This window comes from Aedes albopictus, chromosome 3 (genome assembly GCF_035046485.1).
Source record: "Aedes albopictus strain Foshan chromosome 3, AalbF5, whole genome shotgun sequence".
Lineage (NCBI taxonomy): Eukaryota > Metazoa > Arthropoda > Insecta > Diptera > Culicidae > Aedes > Aedes albopictus.
Genome location: NC_085138.1, coordinates 253275454 through 253300837, shown reverse-complemented (window position 1 = coordinate 253300837; position 25384 = coordinate 253275454). Strand labels below are relative to the sequence as shown.

Genomic DNA, 25384 nt, shown 5'->3' with positions numbered 1-25384 from the left:
TCCATCACCTTTTCGCAGTCCCCGGCGAGATTCGAATGAACTGGATAGTTCACCCGGAACCCTTACGCAGTTTTGCACAGCGTCCACCGTTGCTTTAATCAGTTTAATCAGCTTCCCAGAAAGCCGTTTTCGTCCATGATTTTCCATAGCTCTGCGCGGTCGATACTGTCGTATGCCGCTTTGAAGTCGATGAACAGGTGATGCGTTGGGACCTGGTATTCACGGCATTTCTGGAGGATTTGCCGTACGGTGAAGATCTGGTACGTTGTCGACCGGCCGTCGATGAAGCCAGCCTGATAACTTTCCACGAACTCATTCGTTTTAGGTGACAGACGACGAAGATGATCTGGGATAGCACTTTGTAGGCAGCATTAAAAATAGTGATCGCCCTGAAGTTCTCACATTCCGAATGGTCGCCTTTCCTGTGAATGGGGCAGATTACCCCTTCTTTCCATTCCTCCGGTAGCTGTTCGGTTGCCCAAATCCTGACTATCAGCCGATGCAGACAGGTGGCCAACTTTTCTGGGCCCATCTTGATGAGTTCAGCTGCGATACCATCCTTACCAGCTGCTTTGTTGGTTTTGAGCTGGTGAATGGCATCCTTAACTTCCCTCAGCGTGGGAGTTGGTTCACTTCCATCTTCCGCTGCACTGGCGTCGTCGTTTCCTCCGCTGCCGTGGGCTCCCGTGCCTACGTTCTCCACGCCGTTCAGGTGCTGATCGAAGTGCTGCTTCCACCTTTCGATCACCTCACGTCCGTCCGTCAAGAGGCCTCCGTCCTTTATCCCTGCATATTTCGGCTCGCGGCACGAAGCCGTTGCGGGATGCGTTGAGCTTCTGATAGAACTTCCGTGTTTCTTGGGAACGGCACAGTAGTTCCATTTCTTCACACTCCGCTTCTTCTAGGCGGCGCTTTTTCTCCCGAAAGAGGCGGGTCTGCTGTTTCCGCTTCTGTTTGTAACGTTCCACATTTTGTCGAGTCCGTTGCTGCAGCATGACCGCCCTCACTGTGTTCTTCTCCTCCAAAACCGCTCTGCACTCTTCGTCGAACCATTCGTTCCGTCGATTTCGTTCCACGTACCCGATGGTGCTCTCGGCTGCGTCGTTGATGGCTGCTTTCATTGTACTCCAGCAGTCCTCTAGAGGGGCCTCATCGAACTCGCCCTCGTCTGGCAACGCGGCTTCGAGATTCTGCGCGTATGCTGAGGCGACATCCGGTTGCTTCAGTCGCTCTAGGTTGTACCGTGGCGGTCGCCGGTACCGTACATTATTGATGACGGAGAGTTTTGGGCGCAGTGTGACCATCACCAGATAGTGGTCGGAGTCGATGTTGGCGCCACGATAGGTCCTGACGTCGAGAATGTTGGAGAAGTGCCGTCCGTCAATCAGAACGTGGTCGATTTGCGATTCCGTCTGCTGTGGTGATCTCCAGGTGTAACGATAAGAGAGGCTGTGTTGGAAGAAGCTGCTACGTATGGCCATATTTTTGGAGGCGGCGAAATCAATGAGTCGTAGGCCGTTTTCGTTCGTCTGCTGGTGGGCGTTGAACTTACCAATCGTCGGTCTAAATTCCTCCTCCTGGCCTACCTGAGCGTTCAAATCTCCTATGATGATCTTGACGTCGTGGCTTGGGCAGCGATCGTACTCGCGTTCGAGCTGCGCGTAAAATGCGTCCTTGTCATCTTCAGTACTTCCGGAGTGTGGGCTGTGCACGTTTATTATGCTGAAGTTGAAGAATTGGCCCTTCACAATGAAAGCTGTTCCCAGCTCGAGTGTGTTGCCGCAGCTCTGGTAGATGGTATGATTACCTCTAAACGTTCGCACCATGGATCCTGTTCAACACACCTCCTGCAGCGCTACGATGCCGAACCCGCGGTCCTTCAGTAGATCGGCGAGTATGCGGGTGCTCCCAATGAAGTTCAGAGACCGGCAGTTCCACGTACCGAGTTTCCAATCGCAAGTCCTTTTTGTTCGCTGAAGTCGTTGCCGTCGGTCTCGGTTCGTATTATTCTGTTGCTGATTTTCCGTTACAATGGTTTTTTACGGCTGGCTCGTAGGGCCTGATACCAACCCCCTTCTTTCCGGAGTGCACTGTTGAGCTTAGGGTCCTTCTCTGGCCCTCGGACGTAGATCAGCCGCCCCTAACATGGGGATCAGACGCTGTTGAGAGCCCCTCCTCCTGGAGATCAGACGCTCAGGTTTGCCGAAGCGAACCCCCTCTTCCCTGTCAGCCTAAGACCAAAGTTCCTACCGGGGTTGGCTATCCTGTCTTCCCTAAGCTTGCTCATAGTTTCAGGCCGGTACCACGAGGAGGAGGTGCTGGGCAGAGCCTAGTGGATCACAATGGGATCTGAATTGCGCTGCATACCCAGCCTCTACCGTGCCCCTAAAGTCTTCCTGAGCAGATTCTAAAACTATCATTGTATTGAGGTTCTACTTAGCACTGCAGTGCTACCTCTCGCTCCAAGTTCGGATCCGTAAAGTATGCTAGGGGCACACATTGTCTTAGCTACTTAATTCAAAGTGCCACGACAGGCTTCAGATAAGGATGTTCAACTTAGTGTTTAGATGCGGCTTCACTTGGTTGGCGTGTAAGGTTAGTTTAGCATCAATTGGGAGATCAAGTAGTTTCATCTCGCGCGCGGACATGACTGCAAAGCAGACCTGCATCAGGTAAGACTTCTCCAGAGATATCTTAAAACCAATGCTAACTACCCTTTTCATCACACATTCAGTCGCTTGTTGACTTTCGGACTTAACTCACCTAGAACACTAGGGTCATATCATCGGCGTACACTATGATGTGCACTCCTGGTGGTATGCGTTCAAAAACTGAGTTCATCGCAATGAGAAACGGTGTAACTGAGATGACAGACGAATGCGAATTACCAATACCATTCTTTAGCAACCACGGAGAGGAGATGGCACCTGCATTCGGACTCGAAAATTGCGGTTACGAATGGTGTTAGCTACGTAGTTAAATATTCTCCCTCAGATATTACCATGTCTTAAGGAGTCAGGCTAGGGAGTCGCCATGTAATTTCAAGACCTTTCCAAGGCCTATTGCATGACAGTTACAGGTCTATGAGCAGTTAAAGGGCTCCGTCACAGTGGTTCAAGTTTAACTGCGTTAACTGAACTGTGTCTAGAAAACCGGGAACTGTGGATCCCTTGTCAAGATATTGCTGTTCTCTAGTTTCCCGAAACATATCAAACAGAAACTTCAATGCAGCCTTGTGATTTGTGGCGTTCAGCTCCTCATAACCTGCACAGCTTCCTGGCTTTGTTTTCGAGCTTTTGAATCTCAAAAACATGTGCGCCATAAACTCTATGTCATTAACAATGTACGTTACCGATGACTGCCTCGTTACGACCTAGAGCTACTGAAGCAACTGGATGTTACCTTTATATTAGCTCATCCAAATCTCAAAGTAGCGGTACCTGACGAGCGTAAGCAATGTATATCTTATGGAGGACTATAGTAGGCAAAATCGAGTACATGCACAGAAGTATTTCCTAACTTGATGCTTCACCCTCTAATCCAGGATAACTCTTTTCAATTCGTCTCAAGTGGCGTATTCTAATCTTCAATCACAATACGGTTGCACCCGTTCAATCGGTACTAGTCAAGCCGCACGAAGTGGAAGGATTAACTCGGATATCGATAAGATCAGAGCCGAATCAAAAACCAACAACCTCTATCCACATCAAGTGGCGACGGTTTAACTCGTAGGGATTGGTACACTTTTACCCATTCCATACCACCAACCTGTACGGAACTTAAAGTGGATAGGTAGATGGCGATAAAATTAGATTTGCCAGGAACACCGCCTGTCTCCGGTCAGGCCAGTTCGACGAACTAACGAGCGAACAAACTTTTTTTTTCAGGAAAGCTTCTTATTCGGTTAACTCTTCTACGATGATGTCGTCTGACGGTAATCACAGATCCAAATGTAATTTGATGCGGGGAAAGAGTTTCCACTTGGAAACTTTTACTTTTCTGTTCGATGGCGAGCGGACTCCGAGACGATGCAAGAGGATGAGATAGCTCACAGTGACAAATCAAAGGTAGACAAGTGCTTAGAAGATTGACTACCGGCTAACCAAATAAAATTTGCTACTGAATCGTAAATTGGGCAAATGAGGAGTACAAATGTAAATTTTTGGTAGGTAAATTTGATAGTGAAACTTGAATCCAATGGAATCCCGTGGCAGAACTAAGCTGACAAAGAAAGAATGCCGGAAGTTGGTGAGCTCGTTCCATACTGATATTCTTTTATTAGTGTATATTACTCAAAACTCTTACGAATAGATTGACTCGGTAGGCGAATCATAGTGAAGAAAGAGCTATTAAAATACCTACTTCAAATTTATTTGTTAAAAAAATAGTTCAAGATATTCCGAGCAATTCCCAAGAATTGAAGTGATATTTCGTTGTTACACAAATTAGAGAACCTAGTATCGTTTGAACCAGTAACGGTAAAGTATTGATGAAGGAGAATTGTATAACTAATAAACCACGTCTAATATGGGAAGCAGCCTCTTCAATTAGCAATCGCCATCGCTTTAAAACCGTTACCCGTATCAGGTACATAATCTCAGTTTTACCCATGACCTCGGCAAGCGCGCTGAACAGCTCCCATACGGACGGGGACGACACGGCAAACCGGGCAACTATCCAAGTTTATTACGCGAGATGAAATTAGTTTTCAATTCAATTATCATTTATCGTTCTTCCCTCCTCGGTTGGTGCCAGGCGCTCGCTGGCTGCCTGGAGCTAACTGGTTTAGCTGACTCTTGGAAGGTATTGATTGCTCAACGAAAAACCATTTAACCCCTGCCCGCCGCACACTTCAGAGCTTACATCACCGAGTTGCTTCCTCCCCTTACTCCTCGACACCATTCTTCGTTGTCTCCGAGATAAAAAGATTCCAGTAACAATTTCATTTAACACCTCTTCCCGTCCAATTTGTTGCTTGACATGGATGTGGTCGTTCCTCCTGCTGGTGGCTGCCAGCGTTCCCGCTGGGGTCTGTTTCGGAGAAAGACGATGCAATGTTCTGTCGTGTAAAGCGAGCGGAGCTCTTCATCAGTGCGTGCCTTGCATATCTTCCTCCACGTCGTCGTATCCATCTATCCGCATCCACTGAATGCGGTGTGTTCATAAAACTCACATTTTCCATCTCCTGTTCCTATACGTGTAGACAGAGGAACACCAGTAGTACTAGGTAGGTACTAGGTACAGACACACATTAAGTGGTATGACGGTGCAACTCTTCCCCGTGGCCGTGGTTCCCTTCGGTGGGGTTCTCAACCAGCATGCATAAGCAGCCCAAGTAGATATACCTCCGAGCGAAAGTCTCTCACCAGGATGGAAGTTCGTTGACCTGGCGTGGCCGAGGTACCGAACCGTCGTCACCGTCCGTGGTCGTTGTTGTCGTTCACAGTCAAAAGTAGAGATTTATCTGCATGCAAGAATGCGTCGAGGTGATGACATTGTCGCTGGCGGCTGCTGATGGATGCATGGATGGGTGGTGGATGAAATTTGTCGCTTTGGAACTGGCCATCAACAGTCAGGAAATATGCTACACTGGATCCTCCATTACGGTGATAAGTCAGGGCTACACAAATAGAATAGTTACCTGAATGGATTCATTATCAAAATTGAATCAGATTATTACCTTAATGGATCTCAAGGTTGTAAAGGAGTTTGAGCAATAACGTGCTAAGAGATTTTAAGGTGAAATCATACGGGGCTTTCTAGAAGTTTCAAGGCGTTTCAAGCGTTTAGGTAGGTTTCAGGTGACCTCCATAAGGGTTTCAAGTGGGATTTCAGGAATGTTTCAAAGGCATATCAAAGCGTTTAGAGAGGTTTCAGAGGAGGTTTAGGGCGCTCTGAGGTGAGCTTCAGAGGGATCTAAGGGGCATTTCAATGCGTTTGAAGGCATTTCAAGGTATTTCGGGAGGTTTAATATGGGTTTAAGGGGGGCTTCACGGTCTCTGGGTGAGCTTCAGGGAAGCCTTCTTTCCAGAGGCTCTCAAGTAGACTGCAGAGTGGGAAAAGGTTGCAGTGGCCTGTCAAGACGTTTCAAGGTGGTTCAAGGCATTTCATGAAGACTCGGATGGGTTTTAATGGGGTTCTAGGGCTTTCCGGTGAGCCTTTCGAGGCGTTTCAGGGCATTTTTTGTTGTTTCAGAGCATTTCAGGATGTTTCAGGCCGATTCAGGAGCATTCAGGGTTTAGGGGGCATCACAGGTTCTCAGGTGATTTTCGAGGTAAAGGGGGGGGGGTTGTTTCCGAGGCGTTTAAATACGTTTCATGAAGGATTTTTTCAAAATGTTTCAGGGGGGCTTCACAAGCTCTCAGATGAGTTCGGGAAATTTTAGGACGTTTCAGAGGCATTTCAAAGCGGGCATTTCAGAAGACCTTCAAGACGTTTCAGACTAACCGCAATTGTAGATCCAGTTGATCTTTGGGTCTTCAGTTAGCCTAGTGGTTAAGGTTATGGATTGCCAATGCGGAGACGGCGGGATCGATTCCCGTTCCGGTCGGGAAAATTTCCTCGACTCCCTGGGCATAGTGTATCATTGTGCCTGCCTCACAGTATACAAACTCATGCAATGGTAGGTAAAGAAAGGCAGGCCTTCAAATAATAACTGTGGAAGTGCTCAAAGAATACTAAGTTGAAGCGAGGCAGGCCAAGTCCCAGTGGGAAAGATCCAGTGACCTGTACTCAAAGGAGTCTTTGGAGATCCTTAAACAGACATTGAAATCACCACTTGATAGCACATAGTTTCATAGGTAACGTTACCTTAATGGAGGTACTTAGAGTACTTTCTTTAGAGTAACTTCTTTTTATGCAGGTTTATTTCATGCCATTTTGAAAGAGACGAACCAGCCAAGGGCTGAAAGTCTCTCTAATAAAGACAAATCAATCAATCAATCAATCAATCATGCCATTTTATTTTTTGCAACTGCAAGCGCTGGGAACGATATTCAGGACTATTAGATTGTGCATGAGAAAACGTAGTAATCGCATAGACTACAGAAACGGCACCCAGGAAGGCGTTTAAGACAGAACGCATCTCAGGGGGTTTCAAGAAGTTTTCAGGGAAATTTCAGGAGGTTTCAGTAGGATCTCAGAACGCTTTTGCTGGTTTAAGAGGGTTAAGGACTTTCAGGAGCATTACTAGGGTATTGGTTTAAGGGGTTAAGGGCTTTCAGGGGCATTACTATAGTATACGGTATGTTGGAGTTCCTAAATGCATTCCGCGACCCTACTGAGATATTGGGTGGGGTAAAATTTTCAGGCGCGTTCAAAAGAGCATCTAATACGTTTCAAAACTCTGTTGTGCGTTAGGTGGGGGTAATAATAAAAAAAATGGCTGAAGTTCATAGGCACAATATGTGTTGAAAAATGGACAAATTGAGTGGAAAAATTGCGAAAAAATCCACGTAGTTCTGGTGGGATTTGAACCCACGTCTCCCCAAGTTCGCTAGACAGGGCGCGTTAACCAACTCCGCCACAGAACAAGGTAACAATTCTGTGAAGTAGAAAGCCAACCTGAACCCAAAGCCCACCTCACCCCACGTTCTTTCCTCGCAATTCACCATCTCCTTCGGTCCTTACCCGACGTCTCCACTAGACAGAAATGTCTTGCCAGTTTGCTGGACAGATGTGTCATAACAGAAATGTTCTCTCGCTGTTTGCATGGAAAGCAGCGGTGTTGATCATTTCTGTTACGTTTTCTCTTTCTGGCAGCAAAATGGCAAGACATTTCTGTCTAGTGGAGACGTAGGGTTAGATGTCCACTTCCAACACTCTCTGAGCGTGCCTACGAACAACAGTGAGAGCAAGTTATTTTTAGTGTCGAGACTTTTGCCTATCCACAGCACATGCTCATCCACAACTTGCGAATGAGACCGTCAGTGTGTGTCGGGCGTTCGACTCGGTCGCATGTCCCTCGCACGACCGCTATTGCGATAGAGAGATCGCCGCTCTATTTCAACACGAATGTTGTTGTTTTTCGGATAACCAACCGAAATGGTATGTTAGACACTCGGTTAGACATACGTAATGCCTGAAGTTCATAGGCACAATATGTGTTGAAAAATGGACAAATTGAGTGGAAAAATTGCGAAAAAATCCACGTAGTTTTGGGTTCAGTTTGGCTTTCTACTTCACACAATTGTTACCTTGTTCTGTGGCGGAGTTGGTTAACGCGCCCTGTCTAGCGAACTTGGGGAGACGTGGGTTCAAGTCCCACCAGAACTACGTGGATTTTTTCGCAATTTTTCCACTCAATTTGTCCATTTTTCAACACATATTGTGCCTATGAACTTCAGGCATTACGTATGTCTAACATACCATTTCGGTTGGTTATCCGAAAAACAACAACATTCGTGTTGTTAAAAAAATGGGTTTTGGAGCGTTAAAGGGGTTTCAGAAACATTACAGAGGGTGTTGGTGGCGTTCGGGGGGGGTTGTTGGAGGCTCAATAGGATTTCAAAAGCATTAGAGGGGGTCTGAGGAGGCGTAAGGGTGGGGTCAGTGGCGCTTCAAAGCGTTTCTTAAACGATTCAGGTTGCTCAAGAAAGTTCTTAAGAAACCTTAAACAGTCTCAAACCAACCCTTATTGCTCCCCCTTGAGCATGCCCTGAACTACTCTTAACTGCACTTGCAACTTAATTCTCTTTAACCAACCTTATCCCTATTCTAAAACACTCCAACTGAACACAATCAGATTCCATTTAGGCAACGTTACCTAAATGGAGGGACCTAAACAGATTTTACCTAAGTGAAGTTTTGAGTGTACACGCTCAAATCTCCAGCCAAGTAACGCACATGACACAGAACAGTCAAAGCGGTGCAAGGTTTTGGTTAGTGTATCTTGTTTCTAGCAGACAAGACAGAAGCGGAAGCGTCTCTTCCGGGAGAAAAAGCGCCGCCTGGAAGAAGCGGAGTGCGAGGAAATGGAACTGCTGTGCCGTTCACAGGAAACACGCAAGTTCTACCAGAAGCTCAACGCATCCCGCAAAGGCTACGTGCCGCATGCCGAAATCTGCAGGGATAAGGACGGGAGCCTCCTGACGGACAAACGTGAGGTGATCGAAAGGTGGAAGCAGCAATTCGACGAGCACCTGAATGGCGAAGAGAATGTAGGCACGGAGGACCAAGGCAGCGGAGGAAATGACTATGTTGGTGCAGCAGAGGACGGGAACGAACCAACTCCCACGCTGAGGGAAGTTAAGGATGCCATCCACCAGCTCAAAAACAACAAAGCGGCTGGTAAGGACGGTATCGCAGCGGAACTCATCAAGATGGGCCCGGAAAAGTTGGCCACCTGTCTGCACCAGTTAGTAGTCAAGATCTGGGAAACCGAACAGCTACCGGAGGAGTGGAAGGAAGGGATAATCTGTCCCATCCACAAGAAAGGCGACAAGTTAATGTGTGAGAACTTTCGAGCGATCACCATTTTGAATGCCGCCTACAAAGTGCTATCCCAGATCATCTTCCGTCGTCTTTCACCTAAAGTAAATGAGTTCGTGGGAAGTTACCAAGCCGGTTTCATCGACGGCCGGTCGACAACGGACCAGATCTTCACCGTACGGCAAATCCTCCAGAAATGCCGTGAATACCAGGTCCCAACGCATCACCTGTTCATCGACTTCAAAGCGGCATACGACAGTATCGACCGCACAGAGCTATGGAAAATTATGGACGAGAACAGCTTTCCCGGGAAGCTGGCTAGACTGATAAGAGCAACGATGGACGGTATGCAGAACAGCGTAAGGATTTCGGGTGAACTATCCAGTTCATTTGAATCTCGACGGGGACTACGACAAGGTGATGGACTTTCCTGCCTACTATTCAACATCGCCCTGGAAGGTGTTATGCGACGAGCCGGGCTCAACAGCCGGGGTACGATCTTCACGAAATCCAGCCAATTTGTATGTTTTGCGGATGACATGGATATTATTGCTAGGACCAGTGAAGAGAATTGTCAGACAAAAGAGGCACAAAACAAGCAACAAAGAAGCCGCGGCGATTAATCTTTATCCCAACTGTTAACAGATAATGACATGATCTCGAAAATTTTTGTTGCAGACAAAACGGAAGCTGAATTTGTTGCGTACTTTTCAACTCGTGAATAATCAATATTTACCAACCCAAAATTGAATCTTTTTGATGATGCATCTTCAGCAGCGTTGCAGTGTTTACTGACTCGAAGTTGCCGCTCGAAAATCACAATGCAAGCCTTGAAAATCTCTAAACTCTTGGTGCACGATCTTTGTCCTATTCTGTTCAAGTTGGGACAAACCTATGTCGCATTGGGTAGAATGTCGCAACAAATTCAGGTTGCGACATTGTCGTTATTGTTGCGCGATGGTTGAATTTTGATTCACTGGCTAGGACATTTGGAACGGTGGCAGAACAGTACACCCGCCTGAAACGTGAAGCAGCAAAGGTCGGACTGGTGGTGAATGCGGCTAAGACAAAGTACATGCTGGTAGGTGGGACTGAGCGAGACAGGACAAGCCTTGGCAGCAATGTTACGATAGACGGGGATTGTTACGGCTATGTAGATTAATAACACCGAATTTTGATAGTTGTGATGACAGCTTCAAAACTGCAATTTTATTTATCGTGTTAAAAAAAGGTTCAATCAATTTAGGATTCAATACTTACATTTCAGTGCTTTAGTAGAATTTCATAGCACATAGCATAACTAATAATATATCTAACGGTTGCGAATAATCGGTCTACCTAGAGATGTTATACATTAGTATTTAATACAATATCGAGTTCAAGACCTAAGCGACTTACCACATCACGGCAAATTTAGTAATTCAGTTTTTACCATTATGTGAATAACCAACCGATAATTTAAGTAGCAAACTCTCGTAAATTTAGAATAATTCGTAATAGAAATCATTTGCAATAGATCTTTACTGCTCACTTTGTGTTTCTTTTTGCAAGTCATTGGCATTTGAAGTTTTGACGGTGATATCGTCGAGGGAGTGCCCGGTCGCACATTCGCTATATGCTGATCCAGTGGTGTCAGTAACATTCCCCGACCCGTGTGACCTGGAACTTCCACATACATCCAGGACTGCCAGCTTGACTGAAGGACGAATAACTGAGCCGGCCATCGTTTCAACTTTGGCCCGTCGAACTTGTCCGTCTTTCCCAGAATAAACTTCAACTACTCGCCCCTTGGTCCAGTTGTTCCTCACGGAGTCATCGATCACCACCACTATATCTCCGACCTGTATTGGTTTAACTGGTTCAAACCATTTAGATCGCCTTGTAAGTACCGGTAGGTACTCTCGCACCCATCGTCGCCAAAATTCGTCGATCATCCATTGCGCTAACTTCCAACTATCTCGCAAAGCACTTCGATACTCTAGTGGTTGAACTGCGGGCTGATTGATTCCTTGTGAGCCATAGATCAAGAAATGGCTGGGAGTTAAGGCCTCTTGATCTCCTGAGTCCAAGCCTACATATGTCAACGGCCGTGAATTGACAATCGCCTCAGCCTCCAGTACGATGGTCTCGAACGTTTCTTCGGTTGGATGTCGTAGTCCGTCGCCAAGAGCTTGCATAGCCGTTTTAACGGAACGCACCATGCGCTCCCACAAACCGCCCATATGGGGTGCGGCCGGTGGGTTAAATATCCAGCTTGTTCGCGCGTTGGTGAATGTAGCTGCGCATTTCTCATTTATCTCGCGAATCTCCTTCTTTAAGCGTCGGCTAGCTCCTACAAAACAGGTGCCATTATCGCTGTACACCTCTAAAGGTGCTCCGCGGCGCGCTATAAACCTCCTGAAAGCCATTACGCATGAATGTGTTGACAGGCTTTGTACGACCTCCATATGCACTGCCCTGATCGTCAAGCAGGTAAACAGGGCTACCCATCGCTTAGCTGAATTTCGTCCCACTTTAACCATCATTGGTCCAAAATAATCAACGCCAACATAGGCAAACGGCTTCACGAAGGGTGTCAATCTTGCCTTTGGTAGCGGAGCCATCCGAGGTACCTGTGGGTTTGCTTTGCTGACCTTACACCTTTGACATTCTGCTGCCACTTTCCTAACTAGTCGTCGTAGCGCGGGAACGTAGAATCGCTGTCTCATGTCGTTCAGAACCGTTTCGTGGTTCGCATGTAGAAGGCGGCGGTGATAACTGTCAGTTAGAAGAAACGATATGCGATGCTGTTTTGGTAGAACTACTGGGTACTTAGTTTCGTATGAAGCAAACGGAGCAGCCCCAATTCGACTGCCCATTCGTATGACTCCTTCCTTATCCATGAATGGTGATAGTTTGTACAGCGGGCTGCACCTGTCCACCATTTGTTCATCACCATTGTCCCTTCGAGTTCGGAGCGCCTGCCACTCGCTTGGAAAAACTTCTTTCTGCACTTGACGCCACAACAGATTCTCTGCCGCAGCCAATTCTTTTGAAGTCAGCCACCCACCAACGTCGACGTTCCTGCCTTTGAAAATATCTGTCGCTCTACAAACGTATGCCGCCGCTCGATGCAGTCGATGCCAATTGGAGAATCGGCTGATGTCCAGGGTTGGTTCACTGATTTCTTCGCGATGCAGGAAAAACTGATGAACTTGTTCTTCAGTAGTTTGTTGTGCTTGAGCTTGGGCCGGCCACGACGACTCCGGAAGACGAAGGAATTTGGGACCGTTGAACCATCTGCTGGTCGGACTGAGATCCGGTCCGGATTTCCACTTCGTGGCGTCGTCCGCCACGTTTTGGCCCGTCGGAACATATCTCCACTCGTTTGCCTTAGACGTAGAAAGGATTTCGCCTACTCGCAGCGCTACATATTGGTGATATCGGAATCCATCAGTTTGTAGCCAGGATAAAACTGTTGACGAGTCGGACCAGAACACCCTTCTGAATACCGGTAGAGTGAGGCTCTGCTGTACGTGTTCCATCAACCTGGCTCCTATTAAGGCTGCTTGTAACTCCAACCTTGGTATTGAAGTCGGTTTCAAAGGCGCTACCTTGCTCTTAGCAACGATGAGAGAACATTCGACTCCTGATATACCGGCCGTTCGCAAGTAGATAGCGCACGCATATGCTTCCCTACTCGCATCCACGAATGCGTGCAGTTCAGATGTTACTGCTTTGTCGAAACGCAGAAACCCGAGAAGGCATCGTGGAACTTGTACATCCTTCAGTTTGGGCAAGTAACTATGCCATGCTGTCCAACTTTGCTGTAGATGTTTCGGTATTTCATCGTCCCAATCTGTTCCCGTGCGCCAAATATGTTGCATCAGAATTTTTCCGTGTATAATAAAATGAGCTATCAGCCCAAGCGGATCAAAAACGCTCATAATGATGCAAAGTACTTGCCGTTTCGTCGGGGCTGACGATTGGGGTTCCATTAGAGGTAGTTGAGAGTTGGATGGTGTGCAGAACGTGAACACGTCACGAGAAGGAGCCCAAAACATTCCTAGCACCCGCGACGAATCTGATTCGAAATTCAAGTTTTTATCAGAAATACCTTGATTGACTCCGAGTTCTTGCAGAACTTCCTCAGAATTAGATACAAATTGCCTTATTTCGAAGCCCCCGTTTGCGTGAATGTACTTCACCTGCTCCATTAGTGCAATCGCCTCCTCTGTGGTATCCACACTGTCGAGGTAATCATCGACATAATGGTTGTCGATGATCGCCTGCGATGCTCTTGGAAATTCTTCCATGAACTCGGTTGCGTTCTTATTCTTTATGAATTGTGCTATACATGGGGAACAAGAGGCACCAAAGATGGCTACGTCCATAACCAAAACTTGCGGCGATTCGTCTGGATGATTCCTCCACAAGAACCTCTGGAACTGTTTGTCTTCTGGTCGAATAGCTATCTGATGAAACATCTCTCTCAGATCTCCTCCAATAGCAATGTTTCTTTGACGAAATCTAATCAGTACAGCGACCAATGATGCTGTAAGATCCGGTCCTTTCACTACAAGGTCATTGAAGCAAAGGCCTTTCACGGTTGCCGCTGCGTCCCAGATTAAGCGGATTTTGTTGGGTTTCCTAGAGTTCTGCACCACACCGAGCGGCAAATACCAGGTTCGTCCTGGTTCAGATGACTCCAGTTCACTATCCGATGCAAGGTGGGCGTAACCATTCTCAATGTAACTCTGTACGACTTCCTTGACTTTGGCATACAACTCTGGTTTCCGTAGTAGACGCTGTTCGAGGCATTTCAACCGGCGGAGGGCCAGCGGATAGGAGTCTGGAAGGTTGAACTCATCTGTTTTCCACAAAAGTCCGACTTGAAAACCTGTTGCTACACGGACAGAGGTCTCCTCAAGAATTTGGACTGCCCTCTGATTTTCAGCGGACATGGGTTGGACGGTGATGCAGGACTCTTCAATCTTGAAAAAATGTTTCATCATATCATGGAGAACAACGTTGTCTATTGCTGTTTGCACTTTGTGCTGGTGAAAATTGATGCGTTCCGCCGTGTCCGAAGCAGAATACTTTCCGTATACGGTCCAGCCCAGTCTCGTTTTTGCCGCAACGAGAGTCCCCTGGCCACCTTCTCTCACCTTCAGCACACTTATCAACCTGACGTTGTCCACTCCTATAATGATCCGTGGTTTGGCGTTGGAGTAACTCTTAAGCGGCAGACCCTTGAGATACGGATGTACTTGGCAAACATCTTCGTAGTCCATTGTTTGGCTCGGGAGCTTGAGCTGGTTGACAGTCCGAACCACCAACGAGTGTTTTTGCTCTTTGTCGGTTCCAGAGATCATTAACTGCATTCGCTGTGATTCTACTTCAACCCTTGACACGTCACTGGTCCAGGTGAGCGTTAATGGTTCTATTACACCCACTACTCCAAGGTATTCGGCGAGCTCTACATCCATCATTGTTGACGATGATCCGTCGTCAAGAAAGGCAAACACGTTGATTGTTCTTCCGTTGCCATGAAGCGTAACCGGCACGTAACGCAGAAGAGAACTCGACTTCAGAAAATGATGGTTCTGATGAACAACATTGTTGCTGTTCGCGATGGCTTGTACACCACCAACCTGACTCCGGCCTGATGGTTTAGAATGCAGCAGCACGTTATGCCGCAGACGACAGTCTTCGAACCCACATTCCCGTTTAGATCGACATGGCCAGGATTTGTGTGGCACGAGACACATACGGCACAACCCTTTTTCACGTACGGCCTTCCATCGTCCATCGCAATCCAGGCCTTTGAACGTATCACAATCCGCAATTCTATGACCTGTTTGATTGCAGTAGGAACAGGACTTCTCCTGATTCGTAGAGGTTGAGGATTGCGCTTGTGGTTTCGTATCCCGCTTTGTGTCTACCGCCGCATGGTGCACAAATAGTTTTTCCGAAGGGGTCTTTTCTCGCTTATGCTTCTCCTGCCTTGGGTTGGGAGCCTGTCCTGGATCGACATGCAGTGTAACATCACTCGCCATGGTGACTAGACGAGCCATGAAATCACTGAACGATGCTAGGTTCACATCTACCATCCCATACTTGTAGGTGGCCCATTCTAACTTGAAGTTAGACGGTAGACGTTCCACTAACTCAAAAAGCAACATAGGATTCGAGAGGTGGTGTTGCTGTCCGGCGACAATCATGTGCTCAATAAGGTTTTGTACCGCCATTCCGTATCTTATCAACGTTTTCAAATCATCTGCCTTAGGGGAAGGCACACTGCGCAACTGTTTCAATAAGGCGTTGATGATAACTTCGGGTCTACCATAAAGTCGTTGTAATGTGGCCATCACGTGTGGAACCGACTCGGGTATCAGAAGCCGACTCCGTACAGATTCTAAGGCATGACCTCGTAGACACCGCTGAAGACGAGCCAAGTTTTCAGCATCGCTGTAGCCGCATACGTCAGTAGAATTTCGGAATGCGCTAAAGAATAGAGGCCAATCTTGTGGATCGCCAGAGAAGATCGGTAGTTCCTTTGGAATCACCTGGCGAGCTGCCAGTTGAACCGAATTTGGACCATATGGTGTTGCTGCGCGGTTTGCTGGTAACCCGCTGGAAGCGGCCACGGGTGGGACGCTGAAACTCGCTACTGGTTGAGCTCCCATCAACGGAACTGACTGTTGAGATATTTGATTCGCGTTGACTCCAGACGGAGCAATTGAATAGGCCGGACCTGATCCGTTTGAGGCTGGCACGGGCAGCGAACTCGCGTTGACTGGTAGAAAGGACCGTTCTTCATAATGTGGCCGAATCATCCTATTCGACAAGTTGGTTGCCGGGCAACCCAGTGGCACGGACAAATCGGGCCCTGGTGGTGGAAATAAATTTGCCGGCAGTGGAGGCGCGTGGTTAATTACTTGATTGAAACCCGGTGGCGGAGCTATCGACGAGGATTGCCGCAACAGAGCGTTTGTAGATGTGCCGCTTGGAAGGAACGCTGATGGTGCTCGATTTAGCTTACTGAATACTTCTTCGAAGGGATCTTTCGTGCTCGTCCTTAATGCACTTGCAGAGGGTTGCCCACCGATATCCACTTCAGGAACAGGTGCTAACAACGTGGCAGCACCAGACGAGCTTGAGCAGGCCGTAATGCCGGAATGACAGACGGATACTATTGGTGCGGTCATCGGTCCTTTTGGAGTGCTGCTCGCAGAAGTTGTGGGTGGAGTTTGACCATCAACGATGCCACCCACGAACGATGTAGCGACCGTGGCTTGTTGAACTGTCTCGGTGATGCTCGTAGACCGCTGTTGTGAGATACTGTTGGACGACGTGGTAGCAGCCTTGTCTGCTCCATCGGTCTGACCTTCTTTCTGGACCCACTTCTCAGTATTCTTCTGAGCTACTCGGGAACTAACCCTGCTCTTCCTGCTTACTCCGTCATCGTCTTCGCTCTCTAACTCTAAGTGCAACAACTCGTACTTCTTCCGAAGCATCTCTTGCTCTGCCTCGATCCTTAACTGTCGGAACTTTTCCGCTTCTTCCAGTTGTTTCATACGGATGCGGTTTTCTTCTTCCAACTGCTGCAAATTTAAAGCGAGACGCGCTGACCTACGGCTGCTGTGAGAACTTCTACTCGATCGCTTTGAAGGAACGGAGGTAAGATCATCATTCGCCGTACAGGTCTGACATACAAAGCTACGTTCCGGATCAGATATGGAATCGTTCACCCCTGCACACGAATAGTGAACATACTGATCGCAGCGATCGCACTGGACGAGATTGTCCGCTGAATCCGGCCTATCGCACAAGCTGCACTGCCGCGACGTCTCATTCGGTTGTTGCTGAGACTGATCCATGTTCTCCGGATGAAATACTTCTTCTACTCCGGTGTGAATCGATGAAATTTTTGAAGAATGTTACGGCTATGTAGATTAATAACACCGAATTTTGATAGTTGTGATGACAGCTTCAAAACTGCAATTTTATTTATCGTGTTAAAAAAAGGTTCAATCAATTTAGGATTCAATACTTACATTTCAGTGCTTTAGTAGAATTTCATAGCACATAGCATAACTAATAATATATCTAACGGTTGCGAATAATCGGTCTACCTAGAGATGTTATACATTAGTATTTAATACAATATCGAGTTCAAGACCTAAGCGACTTACCACATCACGGCAAATTTAGTAATTCAGTTTTTACCATTATGTGAATAACCAACCGATAATTTAAGTAGCAAACTCTCGTAAATTTAGAATAATTCGTAATAGAAATCATTTGCAATAGATTTTTACTGCTCACTTTGTGTTTCTTTTTGCAAGTCATTGGCATTTGAAGTTTTGACGGTGATATCGTCGAGGGAGTGCCCGGTCGCACATTCGCTATATGCTGATCCAGTGGTGTCAGTAACAGGGATACTTTCGAGGTGGTAGAAGAATTCGTCTACCTCGGTTCCTTGCTAACGGCTGACAATAACGTGAGCCGTGAAATACGAAGGCGCATCATCAGTGAAAGTCGGGCCTATGGGCTCCAGAAGAAACTGCGGTCAAAAAAGATTCACCCCCGCACCAAATGTACCATGTACAAGACGTTAATAAGACCGGTGGTTCTCTACGGGCACGAGACGTGGACGATGCTCGAGGAGGACATGCAAGCACTCGGAGTTTTCGAGCGACGGGTGCTAAGGACGATCTTCAGCGGCGTGCAGGAGAACGGTGTGTGGCGGAGAAGGATGAACCACGAGCTCGCTGCACTTTATGGCAAACCCAGCATCCAGAAGGTAGCCAAAGCCGGAAGGATACGGTGGGCAGGGCATGTTGCAAGAATGCCGGACAACAACCCTGCAAAGTTGGTGTTTGCTAACCATCCGGTTGGTACAAGAAGGCGTGGAGCGCAGAGAGCACGATGGGCGGACCAGGTGGAGCGTGATCTGGCGAGTGTTGGGCGTGACCGACGTTGGAGAGCTGCAGCTGCAAATCGAGTATTATGGCGGCAAATTGTTGATTCAGTATTATCATGAATTTGATGTTAACTAAATAAATGAAATGAAATCTTGTTTCTAGCAAGAAAGTACTGACAGATGTGAGTCTGAGTGTGGCTTCTGTGCAACCAAAACCTGCATCACCGTGCCACTTCTGTGACATGTGTGTTACTTAGACAATTGGGTTTCAGATGTGTTACAAGAAGTCTAATTAGATTTCAGGGAAAAGGGAGTCTGAGCGTCCATGAAGTCGCCTTAACCCCCTGAAGCGACACTAAAACCGCGAAAAAAACGAAAACGCCATCCCATTTAACGCCCCACAACCCTCTGAAACCCACTCAGCGCACACGTAACGCTCCTGAATCCCTCGGGAGCACTCGGGAGTTCCACTTCCATACATAGAAAGACTCTCGAGGCAAAAATCGCACTCAAAATCCCGAAATAATCATCGGCTCTTTTTTTTGTTCCCCTCTTCCTCGCTCAGTTTTTATTGCCTCTATGTTTGGGGTTCGTTCGCTCCCTCGCGACGAGGCAGAAGCAAAACACCGCTCCAGAGCATGTCGCAAAACTCTTTTAATTTCGAGGAGGATTATCAAGCCTGACGCTGAAACTCAATTAAATGACATTGAAAACTCCCTGTAGCGCCCTAGAAACCCATAAATAGCCCGCGATACTACTTGCAACAGCTCTTAGACCCGGTGAAAATCGTCTGAAATTCTATGTAATTTCACAGGTAACCCCCTTAAACCAAATCGGACCACCTATAAAGAACATGTTGCCTTTCGAAGCCCTTGAAGATGCATAAGCCTTCTGGAAATTCTCCGAAATTCCCTGGGAGGCATTTCAAAAAAATTTCTGAAACTCCCCTAAACGCTCCTAAAACTCTCTGATAGTACCTCTGAAAATCCCCAGGACTCCCTGAAATACGAGAACACACTGAAATCCCCTTAGACCTCATGTAACGTCTTTGAAACATGGAATATTCAGAAGTCGAGGCTAATCTAATCTTGCAGCTAGGGACTTTGTGACTCGCCAAGGCATGGCACAGGCGTAAAGCCAGCAGAATCATGGTTAACTCACGGCAACTGTGACAACAGCAGAGCCAGTGATGCTGAAGGTACCGATGTCTAGTCCTTAGCCGTCAGGTGAGGAGCTTTCAGACGGCGTTCACAATAGGGGCAGCAGGGACAGTAGTCCAGGGGCCTGATGAACAGCACAGAACTCACAACCGCGGTACCCGCAAGGCCAAAAGGATACTAACCCCGAAGGTCAGTAATGCCGGCTAGTCGGACCCCAGCCAGCTGTCCCGGAAAGCTGGGAAGGGTGGGTCTGAAAAGGTTGGCTCGTCCCGGAAGGATGGGAACAAGGAGTTGCGACCGTAGTTAGGCCCTCAGGAACCACAGAGTAGGGCGAACCAAGTGAGGGACTCCCCACCAACGCGAAGCGACGTGAAGCTTGTGGATCTGTGAGCCGTCGTGCGCAATATCAGACGTACTCGTACAGGCGAGATGATCCTGGAGCTGAAGCGCGATAAGGAACGCAAGGACGCCGCCTACAAAAGTTTGGCGGAAGAAATCCTTAGCAAAGGGGTAGAGGTGAGGGCTCTCACACAAGAGGCGACTCTGAAGGTGAAAAACCTAGACGAGGTCACCGAAGTAGAAGAGCTGGTCACGGCACTGCGGCAACAGTGCGAGGTGCAGGTGGCCGCCGCAGCCGTTACGCTACGGAAGGAGACGGCAGGGACAGAGATAGCTTCGGTACAGCTACCTGTGGCGGACGTCGAAAAGTTCGTTAAAGTAGGTAGGCTACGTATGCCACCTGACGTTCCACTAGCCACCGGAGGTTTGTTTCAGGTGTCTGGAACCAGGACACATGTCATGGGACTGCAAAGGCCCAGACAGGAGCAAACTGTGTAGGAGATGCGGTGCCGAAGGCCATAAGGTACAAGACTGCACGAGTCCACCCATTTGTCTGATTTGTACCGGGAAATCCGTGAACAACAGGCATCCAACGTGTGGTCTAAGGTTCCCGGCCTTCGAGAAAGCTGCAATGAACAAATCGCAGTGCAGGAAATGCAGCTCAACCTGAACCTCTGAGATGCAGCTTTACAACTGCTATGTCAGGCAGTTTCTGGGTGGGGGTGTCAGGCAGTTTCTGGGTGGAGGACAGATAGCGGATCCATACCAAGTACTCGTCGGCAGTGGCAATTGGGTTGCGATGGGACTGGAAAAATGACAGCGATATGGACGACGGGCAAATATCCCATCCAGGAGTTGGTGTCTGCCAGCTACGAGGGCTTCGTGGTCGCCAAAGTAAACGGGGTCTTCTTCTGTAGCTGTTATACACCTACACGGTAGTCGATCGGGCCGTTTACGTAGATGCTGGACTGTATGACGACCGTGCTAACAGGGCGAAGGCTAGTGGTAATAGCAGGTGACTTCAATTCCGAGGCTTAGACCGTAGAATGGGGAAGCTGTTTCACGAACCAGCGGCGTCAGGTCCTGCTCGATGTCGATTTGGCTAATGTCGGTAGCACAAGTACCTTTAGCCGAAACGAAGCGGAGTCGATCATCGACGTTGCTTTTTGTAGTCCTGGCCTAACAAGTAGTTTGATCTGGAGAATAGACGATGCCTACACTAATAGCGATCACCTGGTATCGACTATAGCAACAGCATGCAGCGGGTGGAGGAAAATGTGGCTAGGCCAAGGCCAAACAATCTTAGGTGGAAGACATCATACTTCAAAGACGAGGTATTTTGGGAGGTGCTCCGCCGTGAGCGAAAACTACCAGACCGAGATAAGGGAAAGCAAAAAGGCCTGCTTTAAGGATCTCTGTCAAAGTGCCAATGCGTATCGTGATGGCCAAGACGAGAGGTGTAGTGGCTTCTACAGAGCAATTTCCAGAGATGTTGGAGGAGCTCAACGAGGGGCTTTTTCCGCGCCATGACCAGTCTTCCCACAAACTTGACACATGTTCAACTTCTGTACGTTTTCTCGCACTTGTGTTGAACATCAAACGCCAAACATCGGAGTACCCGTGTTTGCTACCGTACTCCGTACCGAAGAGTACTCAAGTACAAAACTTGTGTACGTACAGAAGTACAAAACGAAAATCGATCCGAGCACAAACCTAGAATGAAACCCGAAGCGGCGTTCGGATTGGCAAACGATTGGTGCCGAACTGTCAATCGTCGTTCGAGAAAGTTCTTTTTTGCACGATTGCTTCCCACTTCGTTTCGCACGGTACACATGTACTGTACATATGTTCGAACTTGTGTTTGAAACTAACTTTGAACATAAGTACACGTTTGGGTACAGATTTGTGTGTTGCGGTACGAACACGCACAGTCAGAGTACAGGCGAAGTATAAATACAGCAGTACTTAGCGAGTTTGGTGTTCGTTTGGGAAGACTGGCCATGTCCTTGACCTCCCTTCGTAGGACAACCAGGGACTGGGACTGGCAATGAGGAGAGGGTCACCGATGTGGAACTTGCGGGAATAGCAAAGTCCCTTAGCGAAGGTAAGACCCCAGGTCCTGACGGAGTTTCGAACCTGGCTTTAAAAGTAGCTATTGCAGAGGCTCCCGAGATGTTCAGGTCTGCTATGCAGAAATGCTTGGACGAGGAAGTTTTCCCAGAGGTTTGGAAGAAGCAGATCCTGGTTTTATTGCCAAAGGCGGAGAAACCACGCGGTACTCAATCAGCATATAGACCAATATGCTTGATCGACACGTCGGGGTAGATGCTCGAGAAAATTATACTCAACAGACTGGTGAGGTACCCCAAGGGTGTAAATGGTCTCTCGAGCATCCGGTTCGGCTTCTGGTAGGGGAGGTCTACCGTAGACGCTATCTTGACGGTTACAAAGACCGCCGAGATAGCACTCCAGCGTAAGAGGAGGAGGTTTCGCTGCTATGCAGTAGTGACTCTGGTCCTACGGAACGCGTTCGATAGCGCCAGTTGGTCGGCTATTGCCGATGCGCTCCTGCGTCTGGGGATACTCAGGTACCTGTACAAGATCCTTGGAAGTTACTTCTAGAATCGAGTACTAGTTTACGACAAAGAGGCGAGTCAGAAGTGCTTTCACATAACCTCAGGAGTACCGCAAGGTTCCATTCTGGGTCCGGTGTCATGAAATGTCATGTACGACGAGGTGTTGAGACTAGAGTTCCTGGTGGGGATGACGATCATCGGCTTCCCTGATGGCATTACGCTGGTCTTCGGAGATTCGATCAATGAAGTGGAGTTGACGGCTGCCACACGATCACAGTTGTCGAGGAGTGGATAAGCTTTGGTAGCACTGTTGATTACGCCTGTAAAAGAACCTTTACAGCTATAGTGACCTGTCCCGGATGATGTCCAATAGCTCTGTGGTGTATGCCGGCAAGCGTAAACTTCTGACTAGTATCGCCTCGTCATACTAAGCTATGGTGGCCCGGTATCCTTGTCGAGGAGGACATGGAGGATGATTCCAAAGAGTTGGGCGCCATGGGAAAGTAACATTCCGCCTGACTCAGGTCCAATCTGACGTAGCAGACGCCATTCTCGCTTAAAAATAGGAGACACCAATTCACATTGGAGATGCCTCTTAGTGCCAAGCTGTTTTCTCATTTGTTCCTTGTATGAGCATAGCTGAGCTGGTACCCAATACCGAAGTAGCAACGACGAGTGGTCAATCAAGCTTAAGCTCCTGTAAAGCATAAAATTATTTAATTTTCCTAACACGCCAACGTTGTTGTTAACGCTCAAAACTCGTTCCGCAATCCTAATTGTTTATGACGGTTAATAATGGGCTTATTTTGAATAATTGTAATCGGAAGCGCCTCAAACCTCCCATATAGGTATTGCTGATCCCAGCAAAACAATAAAATATAAAAACGAGTCACACCGAAACTAGTTGAGGTAGTCCCGTCGAAGCAGGTGTGCAAACAACCGATGCGGTTCCACAAACTGGAACTGTTAATGGCATTGAGGGGGGGATAGCTTTACCCGTTTCGTTGGCCGTCGTGTAGTGTGCAGGCAGCAGCGTACAGTAATTTTGTGCGAATTGCAAAACAACTCGAATCTCTTTGAACTTGACGATGGGGATGGACAGCGGCGCCGGTGGCGGCACTCACTGTAGATAGGTATTCTACAATGCAAATAAATGCATTATGCACATCTGTACGTTCGTTCGTTCGAGAGAAAGAGCGAGGGGTGCATTAATGGGCAACTTGACCTGGCGTGACGAGTTGGGGAATCGCCGGATGATATGAATATTCTTCCCATGTAATATCGTTCGTCAGCAGAGGGGAGTTCACTGCCTTCACAATAATGGAACTGATTCACCGGTCAAACCAAGAACCGACTGGTGAGTGAGTCGAAAGGGGGAAATCTTGCACTTGCTCCGAGAAGCCAGAAGTCAGATAACAAATCTACATACGATGACGAGCTCAGCTCAGCTTCTTGCCGTGCAGCTTACTGGATGGGTGATAGCAAACAAAGTGCACTTTCATGTCGGTGCTTTGTCAAGTGGGCACCAGCATTAGACCGTGAAAGATATGCTACATTGAATAACGTGGTTCTACAATGTTGCATCAGGTGAACCTTATTTGTGTGTTTGTTCCTATTATTTATCATAGGCAACAAGTAAAGCTTCCCGAACCAAATTTGAATTAAAAAACATCCCAGGAGCAGTCTGCTGCTCTGAACGCTATTTCCCAGCTATTGTCCCATTTGTTAAAAAAAAACTCACAACTGAGCAAATTGCGATTAAAATTTCAAAACGTTTTTGCTTTCATTTAGCAAAGTGGTGCAACAAATTGAATATTAGTTATCATGATATAAGGTGAAATCACTTATTTTTTCATGTTTTCTTGTACCATCTGGAACTCTTACGAACACCAGCTTTGCAGGGTTGTCTGTCCCGCCAAACGTATCCTTCCTGATTTTGCCACCTAGGACCAATAGGACGCTAGGTTCGCCTAGCGAGCTAGTGGTTTATTCTTCGCCATCACACTGGGTTGGCTAGATCTGGGTTAAGGAGAAGTGAGGAGTCAGGAGCGGGAAGCTGCGCACACATCTGCACCGCGCGAGCTCCAATTCATTTCCCGGCTAGCCTGCAGGGTGAGATAGTGAACGGAGCGTGGTTGATGAGGACTACATATCAACCAAAAAAGAGAGATGATCCTAGAGCTCAAGTGCGACAAGGAACGCAAGGGCGCTGCTAACAAAAGTCTGGCGGAAGAGGTCTTTTGCAAAGGGGTCGAGGCAACAGTGCGAGGTGCAGGTGGCCACCGTAGCCGTTCGGCTACGGAAAAGGCTGTCAGGAACACGGATGGTCTTGGTACAGCTACCTGTGGCGGACGTAAATAAGTCCATTAAAGTAAGGAAGATCAAGGTGGGCTGGTCAGTATGCCATCTAATCATCCATGAGCTATCGGAGGTTTGCTTCAGGTGTCTGGGACCAGGACACAAGTCATGAGACTGCAAAGGCCCTGACAAGAGTAAGCTGTGCAGGTGATGCGGCGCCGAAAGCCATAAGGCACAAGGCTGCACGAGTCCACCCATGTGTCTGGTTTGTTCCGGGAAAGCCGTGAACAACAAGTACCCAATGGATGGTCCAAGGTGCCCGGTCTTTAAGAAACCCGCAGCGAACAAATCATAATGCAGGTGGCGCAGCTGAACCTGAACCACTGTGACGCAGCTCAGCAACTGCTTTGTCAGGCGGTTTGGGTGAGTGTGGGACGGATATCGCCATAATAGCGGACCCATACCGAGTACCCGCCAGCAACGGCAATTGGGTCTCGGATGGGTCCAAAAACATGGCGACGATAATGACGGCGGGTAAATACCCGGTCCAGAGGAGTTGGTGTCTACTACATATGAGGGTGTCGTGGTTGCCAAAGTAAACGAGGTGTTTTACTATAGCTGTTATGCACCTCTGGTGCGGAGTCGATTATTGACGTTACTTTTTGTAGTTCTGG

At 47.8% G+C, this 25384-nt stretch overlaps 1 protein-coding gene across 1 annotated transcript; it reads right to left on the bottom strand.

Moving 5' to 3' along the window:
* Positions 1–10949: 10949 nt before the first annotated feature.
* LOC134290705 (uncharacterized) lies at positions 10950–17291 on the bottom strand. The gene has a single exon (XM_062857882.1). The coding sequence runs from the start codon at positions 17289–17291 to the stop codon at positions 10950–10952; it is 6342 nt and encodes a 2113-aa protein (XP_062713866.1).
* Between the last annotated feature and the right edge of the window lie 8093 nt (positions 17292–25384).